The sequence below is a fragment of the Sinocyclocheilus anshuiensis genome, unplaced genomic scaffold (genome assembly GCF_001515605.1).
Source record: "Sinocyclocheilus anshuiensis isolate Anshui unplaced genomic scaffold, SAMN03320099.WGS_v1.1 scaffold97, whole genome shotgun sequence".
NCBI lineage: Eukaryota > Metazoa > Chordata > Actinopteri > Cypriniformes > Cyprinidae > Sinocyclocheilus > Sinocyclocheilus anshuiensis.
The window spans coordinates 438,960-448,629 of record NW_015540854.1 but is presented as its reverse complement, the minus strand read 5'-3'; the positions used below and the strand labels follow the sequence as shown (position 1 = coordinate 448,629).

Here is a 9,670-nt window from a genome sequence, read left to right as displayed (position 1 = left end):
CACACACACACACACACACACACACACACGCTCCTGCTTGGGCTCATTAGGTTTATGATCTGTGTTTTTATTGTAGTGGACTCCTCTTCGAGGTTGTTTATAATCTTGTTGGTTATGTACTTAATTATATACTGTGGTGTATGCTGTCCATAGATAACCACAAACCAGAACACCAGCCACCCACATTATCCCATAAAGTCACCCATCCTGTTACCTGGGCAACAGCTGTTCACTGGAGCTGACAGTGAAGTCCAGAACAGGCCCGGAGGGCTCGGTCTCCTCTCTCCCTGTCCTTGAGCTTTTCTCCCCGTGGCTCCAGAGCCTGGGCAGCTGAAGAGCATAACAGAAAGAGCTGTGTGCATCTGCTTCTGTGAAGTCAGCACGCCTGGAGGCTGGCATTACGACAAGGTCAGGGGTCATTGCTTTCTGGGTGGCTTCTCCCATTTCGTTCTGCTGAAAGTCACGATGTAAAAAACACAGTTTGAGAGATGTTTCTCATGAGTCGAGAATTATGATAAATTGCTTCCAAACTGTGTGGAAACCAAATGGACCTAAACATTCTTTACAAAAATGTACCATGGTAATTAAAGTTTCTGGTAAAATCCCACAGTTAGTGCAGTTTTTGTTGCTACTGTGGAACATACTTTATTAAAATTAGATCAGAATCATCTTTTGCAAACAATCATTTGCATAAACTTAATATAACAAACAAGCCCTTAGGAAAGAACATAGAATTTGATTAGAATTTGATTAAATGGAGAGCAAAGAGCGAGTTCTGCTTTAGTCATCTGGTTTTTAGATTTTTCACCTCAGAAAAAAACACCTTACTCACATGTGACGTGCATAATCTCACGCACAGTTCGAGACTTCAACAATGTCTCGAACTGTGCTCAGATTTTCAACATATCAAAGTTTGCAAAGTCAAAATTCAGGCAAAACCTCACGATTTGTTACCTTTTCAGCTCTAAACTGATGTGTTACATCACATCAGCAGTTTCTTATTTGTGTCTATTTTTATTTATTCTTATAGTTTTTTATTTATTTAATATAGTTTAGGAGAAATGTTTGTACCCAATAAGCTATGACTGAAAAAAAAGAAAAAGATTATATAAAATATTATATATGTATGCACATATTACATTTATAAAATAATAATGGGTGATGCAGGTTCTTTTAATTTTAATATATATATTTTAATTAAAATTTTTATTTTTTTATTTTTTTATCTATTCTGGGGGGCAAATGCTGCCTGCTAAAAAATTTAATCAGGTTCACGTCTTTCTTGCAAAATGTTATGATCATACTTCTGTTCTCACTGTCCATACTCATCCTTCTCTATATCCAACTATCCAGAAATAACACCCCTCCACTCACACACAATCCAAAAACACTTAAAAACTGCTATATTGACAAATTATCAACCGACATCCACTGATCTGAGTCCGACTGAGAGTCACATGAAAACCATCACTGGGTCCACTAACCCTTTAATACCCTTCATGTCAGGAAGGGTGGTGCTGATTATTGGTCGTGGCGTGGCTGGTCAGTTCCATCATGTTACCATGGTTACCATTACCATGCCACCTCGATTGGTGCCTGAAACTGTAACATAAAGAGGGACGAGAAATGAGCGCCGAACATATTCTAAATGCTCGGACTGTACGTGCGCATATGGGCACCTATACATGGGCGTGTGATTGGAATTGCCAAAGCAAAGGTGGTCCCTGCAGTCTAGGCCGGCTGGCAGGAAAACAGATATCATTATGGAGCTGTTTGATATGCATACTGACATGCTCACGCACACACACACACAGAAGCACCTGACACTCCATCATGATGTCGTCCCTGTACCTCCCAGGGGGCTGCAGGCACTCGCTGGTGTCAGAAACACATTACAGCTGAGAGATTGAGGAGCCAGAGGCCATTATCTCCCCTCTACAGCACACAGCACTGCTCTCCTCCTGCAGAGACACAGAAAAACACTGAATTAGGGGAAGTGTGTGTGTGTGTGTGTGTGTGTGTGTGTGTGTGAGTGTGCATGAATTTGTCTGTGTGTGAAGGAGAGAAAAAAAAGAGCGACATTTTGTCTGTTTATCCAAAATTTATCCAACAGAGATATTAATGTGGCTTCAGCAAACACATGTTGAAAAGAAAGCAATATATTATCTGAAAATCGCCTAGTTTATGGGGAGATATCCTCATTTTTATGAGAGAAAAATACTCTTGTGTCTCTTTTTAATTCTTGCATTGCCCCTATAATCGTACAGAATATAATGTAATATTGAAGAATTGATGTTTTGAATGTCTGGTAACAATGGCAAGACTGGTGACCTGTAATCTGTCTCTGTTTTTAAGCCAAAGGTATTGATGGCCTTATTTTGACAAATTGATGTTTTTGTCAAGATAATGTTTTTTTAATCACTTTAAGATTTCCACCATTGATGTATTTAGCGATGCTTCATTGATGCTTTCCAGTCTCCCCAGAGTTTGTAGTTTTGCATGTTATTTTAATCAGATAAATATTTAAAATGTATTGACGTTCGGTTTCATTATGTAGATAATTAAGGCACAAATGGTTCATGGATGTAGTGGACACACACGACTCTCACTGAGTCAGAAGACTGCAGGATGTTGTGAGGGTTTAAAGCAGTTTTCAGTTTCTGTTATGATTGTGAAGTATTCCAGAGAGGAACAGGAGCTTTGTCCAAAAATACTAGTATAGTTACTTTATCTTTTGCATAAACAAATTGTTTGTTTCATAAAATAAAATATAAATGTTTTATTTTATTTTTCATTTCATTTTATTTTCAAAATATTTATTTAAAAAATGCGACTGTTTAAAATAAAATAAAATAATAAGTCAAATAAGTATACATAATATTATATAAAGACTAATAAATTTAATAATCAATAATTTTAAGAAATGTTATAATAAATTAGAATAAAAAATTACAGTTACAGAAAATTGTATATTAAAAGTTCTAGATTTTTACATAAATTGTGGCCAAATTTATTTAGGTTTCTTTTGGGGGGGGGGGGGGGGGAATGTATGAGTGTGAATGAGCAAGTGTGTATCATCAGTCGAACCAGACAGGGGTCAGAAAACAGGATCACCAGGCAGGACAGATGTTCTTATGAGCCTCATGGCATCCACAGCAGTAATTTAATTTTATCTAAAGACAAACTGTGCAAAACTGTCTGAAATCTAAAAAGAAGCAGAAAAAATGGATCGCAAGAAAGACAGAGAGCACTTGGGAGTCATGGACTGATAAAAAGCCTCTTTATGGGTTATTACAAGCACCTCTTTCATTTGCTCGCTGACACACAATGAAAAATTAGGATGAGGCACCACTGCTCCGTCTCCAGCAGTGTGGAATCACCAGGAAAAGCTTGAAACTGTCTGCAGTGAGACACCACATTAATCCAACGGCAGTTAACTGTCTCTGATTGGCTAATCAGGATTTGTTTGGAAATGCAAAACAAAGTTTTGGAGGGAAAGATCATGTGTGCTTCTTTACACAATGGCGTCACAGGGTCATTTACTTTCAAACAGCCCAGAAACGTTTATGGCACTGATTCTGTCTGTATTCAAAGCTTCTTGTTTAAAGTTCTAAGGTTAAAGCAATGAGATGTCAGTCTGACAGTTTTTCTTACATTTTGTTCATCCAAAAAAAAAAGAAAGAAAATTATATATACATATATATATATATATATATATATGTGTGTGTGTGTGTGTGTGTGTATATATTTTTTATTATTATTATTATTATAGGACTTTTAAATTATTATTTAAATTACAATAAAGCAAAAAATTATAGAAATTAGATCATTTCTATATGTGTGTGTGTGTGTGTGTGTGTGTGTGTGTATATATGTTTTATTATTATTATTATAGAACTTTTAAATTATTATTTAAATTACAATAAAGCAAAAAAATATATATAAAAATTAGAAAATTTCTGTGTGTGTGTGTCTGTGTATATATGTATATACATATATATATATGTGTGTGTGTGTGTGTGTATATATTTTTTTTTATTATTATTATAGAACTTTTAAATTATTATTTAAATTACAATAAAGCAAACAAAAAAAAAACAATTTGAAATTAGAAAATTATCCAGGACAACTTTTACAAATGCAAATGAGTCAATCATTCCAATATCTCCAAGTCTTGGCAAGTTCTGGAAAGAGTAAATCAACTGTAAATCCGACACTCAGAGGCCTTGAACTGACATTTTATCTCAACACCCAAACTTCATCTGTTAAAACTCATTTACTCCGTGCAATAAAATCACAAACACAACACGATAACTGTCACAACAACTCCTAACATTTTACAGAGATGGTCACGGCTGACTTCAGCCTGCCCTTCAAACGAGCTCTGAGAGTTTGGATTGGTCACTTGATAAAAATCTTTCATCACGACCGGACGTGTAGCGACGACAACTGACATGTTCACACTGGAACAGAATCAGAGATGATAGTTAATGAGAAGTAATGGAAGAAGCCTTCTGGGGGCTTTTTTCCGTAGCGTAGGAATGTAACTCACACCATTTAGTGTGAATGGTGCGCCGTGGAAAGCTTTAAATAATCACAACCTGAGATTTATGGATTGGCAAAGGAGTTCTGAAAATAGTCTGTGTGGAAAGTTCACTTAGTTTCCGACCTCATACTGCTCCCATTATTCTGCTCTGCTATATACATTTGATATCTATTCACTATAAGTATGAATCAGCATTCATAGCATATTCAAAATCAGATATCTCAAAATGAAAAAAAAACTCAAATATGTTTTATATGCATATATATTTCTGTCAGGACCACTATCGTCAATATATTAATATTTTTATATATAAAATGTAAAAATATAAAATATAGTACTTTTTACTGTTTTATAAAATACAAAACAAAACATTTTATTTGGTTTTATTTTATTTAAAAAAAATACAAAAATATATTTATATACTTAAATATAACTGCATATTTAGCGTGAATGGTGTGGCATGGAACTCTTTAAATAATCAAATCCGGAGATTTATGAATTGGCAAAAAAGTTCTTAAAATATTCTGTACATCCCCATATTTTGAATTTATAGCGCATTCAAAAGTCGGATATCTCAAAATGAACTCAAATATTTCTCATTCAAAACTTCTTAAAACCAATTTTTTTGAGCTACACTACACTTATACACTTATTTTATATACCTTTACCTTTTCATTTGTGTCTATTTCTCCAAAGAAATTTAAGTAGAAACATTTAAAAAAAATTGAAGCAAGACACCACAGGTGAAAATAAATAAATACATAAATAAATAATATATTTCCCCAAAGGATTAATAACAGTAGATTAAGACATTTTCTGTATTACAAGTTTTCTGCAATGTTATGTTTGAATATGCAAATGAGGCATTATCTAATAAAATATGCACAAATTTGCATACATTCCCAGAAAATAAATCTTAACATTTTATTTTATTTTATTTTATTTTTGAGTTGATTGTTTTTGCAGGGATTTTGTCCATATCTCTTTTAATTACTGCACACGTACGAAAATACTCTCAACAGACAGAAGAAAAAAAAAACATTTTCACCATGTTTTCCACTATAGGTATGACTCAGCATTTCTATCACTGCGGTACCGGCAGAAACATCTCATTGCATCTTTCAGCTGTTCGGTTGCATCAGATCTCCCGAAATAAATCAGGACCTGAATTTATGTGAGAATGTTTGTTTCCCTCCCTCTTACTTTTGCTTTCTCTCTGTTGCTTTCAGACAATGAAAAAGAGTAAAGAAGAAACATACAAGCCACCCATCATCGCTGAGCTTTTGAACTGCCAGGACACTCAGTCCCGAGTGGGAAAAGCAAAAAGCAAGAAACCAGATGGATAGAACAAGCAATAAAAGAATTAAAAAGCATAAATGGAGAGATAAAAAAAGAGAAAGATTGGGAACGGAAGGGCGCAGCTGGGTTTGCCCTGTGCACACGGAGAGTTCTGGCAAGCGAGAGTGTTCGGGGGTGTACAGGCACTATCTGCCCTCGGGGGGGACTTGGTGGGCCAGGAGGGGGGAGGGGGGGGTCCCGACCCTCATCAATCTCACTCAGAACCCGCTTCAAGACACCAGAGGGGCCCAACCCCGCAGGCCAGAAACCCCCATCCTGTTCACCATACACACGGGGGCGAGGAAAAGACCCCACTATTGTACACAGCAGGAGGATGGCACACACACACCCAACCGCCAACTAAGTTCTCTTTTAAGGGGAATACTCCATCTAAGTGCACGTTTGAGAACGAGAAATGACTTCAGACAGGTAAAAAAAAAAAAGAGAACCCGTCATGGGATGTCAAAATAAGATAGTTTAATAGTGTCACATCCCACTCTTCCACTTGATCACACCCACGTCTGACACTTACTGTCACAAACTAGCATAATCTGTCTTCTGTGTGACACGCCACACGCCACAACCATTTACTACTTTTAATTATTTAAGTAAATAGTTTAAAAGGATTAAAAATGATGGGAAATTAAATAGTGAAGCTGGACACTCTTAAAATTGATGGCATTGATGGTTCCATGAAGAACCTTTAACATCCATAGAACATTTCCATTGCACAAAAGGTTCTTTAGATCATTCAAATGTTCTTCACACTAAGAAAAAACTCTTCACTGAAAGGTTCTTTGGGAACCAAAAATGTTTCTTATCACGGTGAAAACACTAAGAGTGTAGAAAAATCGAGAGAAAGAAAAAAGCTTTGCAAATGGGATCTCTTTAATATATCAATTCTTTCTCCCAGACAGCAACAAGATTACTAGTAGAGAGAGAGTGAGAGAGAAACAGAGCTCAACATTGTCTCACACAGGGTTATTATTGTTAAAAAAAAAAAAACTACAATCATAAAAACCGTATTACTTGAAATAAAATAAACATTAACTGGAATAAAATAAAATATTGAAAAAATTACATTTTATTTCAGCTAGTTGCCAGCTAGTTTCATTTAGTTTGAGCTGAAGAAATAACTAAAATAATGAAAACTCAATAAACTTAATAACTAAACGAGTTATTACATTTAGACATTTAGCAGACGCTTTTATCCAAAGTGACTTACAAAAGAGAGCAATGATATACAAGTGCTATAACAAGTCTCAGTTAGCTTAACGCAGTACACGTAGCAAGGGATTTTTAAATAATATAATAAATAAAAAGAAAACAGATAGAATAGAAAAAGCATAGAGCAAGCTAGTGTTAGAGGTCTTATTGCTTTTGTTAATTGTATAATAAATGAAAAGAAAACAGATAGAATACAAAAAGATTAGAAAGCAAGTGTTAGTTTTTTTTTAAGAAAACAAGCAGCAAATAAATAGAGTGCAAGTCTAAAAGGGACAAGTGTTTTTTTATAGAATAGAATTAGAATAGAGAGTGCTAGAGTTAGAGGGTCAAATAAAGATATAAAGATAATATCTATATTATAAAGATAATATAGACACATTTAATACAAAACAAAACAAAAAACACAGAACCATCAAATTCTATTAAATTCAATTAAATTTCAAATTAAATTATTTCAGCTAGTTGCCAATATTTTTTAGATTAAATAAACTAAAACTAACAACTAAAACTTAAAAAAAACTATATAGACACAAGAAACAAATAAACTCAATAAACTTAAACTAATAACTAAACTTGATAAAAACTATATAGACACATTTAATACAAAACAAAAAACACAGAACCATAAAATTAAATTAAATTAAATTAAATTAAATTAAATTAAATTTCAAATTAAATTATTTCAGCTAGTTACCAATATTTGTTTTTTAGATTAAATAAACTGAAACTAACAACTAAAACTTAAAAAAATAACTATATAGACACAAGAAAAAAATTAACTCAATAAACTTATACTAATAACTAAACTTGATAAAAACTATATAGACACATTTAATACAGAACAAAAAACACAGAACCATAAAATAAAATAAAATAACATTTTTAGATTAAATAAACTGAAACTAACAACTAAAACGTAGAAAAAAAACTATACAGACACACGAAAAAAAATAAAAAGGACAAAAACACACAACAAAATGACTAAACCTTTAACTCAAATTAAAATGAAAGCTAAAATGAATTCAAAATATTACCAAACAATCAATGACAATAAAACAACACTGTTCTCAAACTGTGCTCAGACACCAAAAACTGCAGTCAAAAGTCAGATATCTCAAAATTAACTGAAAAATTCTATTTGAAAAATCTAATTCTCTTAAATCTTAAATATTTCAGCTATACTATACATATTCATTTTGTACACTCTTTGCATTTTTGTCTATTTCTCCAAAGGAATTTAAGGGGGGAAAAAACATCTGAAACTAAGCTGATACCTGAATGAAACATAAATGAGATATCCTGAGCTTTGAAAGAGCAACTTTTGAGCAATGCCATTTTCCTTTGGATATTTCACCGCAAAGTATTTGGGAAAGAGAAAGAGAGAGAAACAGCAGGCGTATGAGTGTATCGATGTAAATGTGTGTGTGTGTGTGTGTGTGTGTGTGTGTGTGTGTTAGAGTAAGATGGAGAGAGTGCTTTGCGTGAATGTGTACTCGGATGATAAGGAGGGTAATTAATTTTGTTTAATTAATTGCTACAATGCTGCTATCATCACAGGAAGTGAAGAGCACAACTTCTACTGTTCTAAAGCGGCAAATCACACACACATACACACACACACACACACACACACACAGTCATACGCCGTAACCTCATTAAGGTTGAGGACAAGTTCGTTCACAATACAGATGAGAAGACAAGCTTTTATAAACACGGATCCTTACATCTGTGAATCATTTGCAAATCCATGAACAAAACACAGACAAATTATGTATCCAAGATATATAAACCAATGTTTCCAACAAGAAAATCACATGAACTGACCGAACACATGCAACATGACTGATGTAAACCACCATGTTCATACAAACTGTTCCCATCATATATGGTATAAACATCAGCTAGAATGAGAACGAGTGGGAGAGAGAGAGAGAGAGAGAGAGAGAGAGAGAGAGAGAGAGAGAGAGAGAGAGAGAGAGAGAGAGAGAGAGAGAGAGAGAGAGAGAGAGAGAGAGAGAGAGAGAGAGAGAGAGAGAGAGAGAGAGAGAGAGAGAGAGAGAGAGAGAGAGAGAGAGAGAGAGAGAGAGAGAGAGAGAGAGAGAGAGAGAGAGAGAGAGAGAGAGAGAGAGAGAGAGAGAGAGAGAGAGAGAGAGAGAGAGAGAGAGAGAGAGAGAGAGAGAGAAGGATCAGGACAGGATGGCAGAGGACAAGGGCCAAAATGTAAAAATCAATTTGCCAACTAAAACAGATGACCCTAAACTCAGTGTGGGGCTGGTAATGGTGGTGGTGGGGGGGGTACCTCTGTAAATTAAATTTACACAGCCCTACCAACTCAATTTGTGCTTCCATTTGGGGGCAGAAGAGAGAAGCGGCGCCACGGGATCAAGCGTCCCCCCAGGCCCCTGTGGCTCCTCTACATATGTTCCTCTTCCCAAACCTAATAATACCCACTCCAACCAAAGCCAGGTATCTCCATTCTGTTTTACACACACAAACACATTGGTTCTTTTCTTTGCACCATACAATTGTCTTTCATACACTTCTATTCTTATTGTCTCT

The 9,670-nt window shown here is 34.8% G+C and overlaps 1 protein-coding gene across 1 annotated transcript in view; it reads left to right on the top strand.

The window, feature by feature from the left end:
• The window catches only part of LOC107687787 (radixin-like), a 19,225-nt gene extending 13,333 nt beyond the window's left edge, over positions 1-5,892 (top strand). The window contains exon 6 of the mRNA XM_016485246.1: positions 5,776-5,892. Within this exon, the coding sequence (XP_016340732.1) occupies positions 5,776-5,892 (117 nt within the window). The remainder of the gene's footprint in view (positions 1-5,775) is intronic.
• The last annotated feature ends 3,778 nt before the right edge of the window (positions 5,893-9,670 follow it).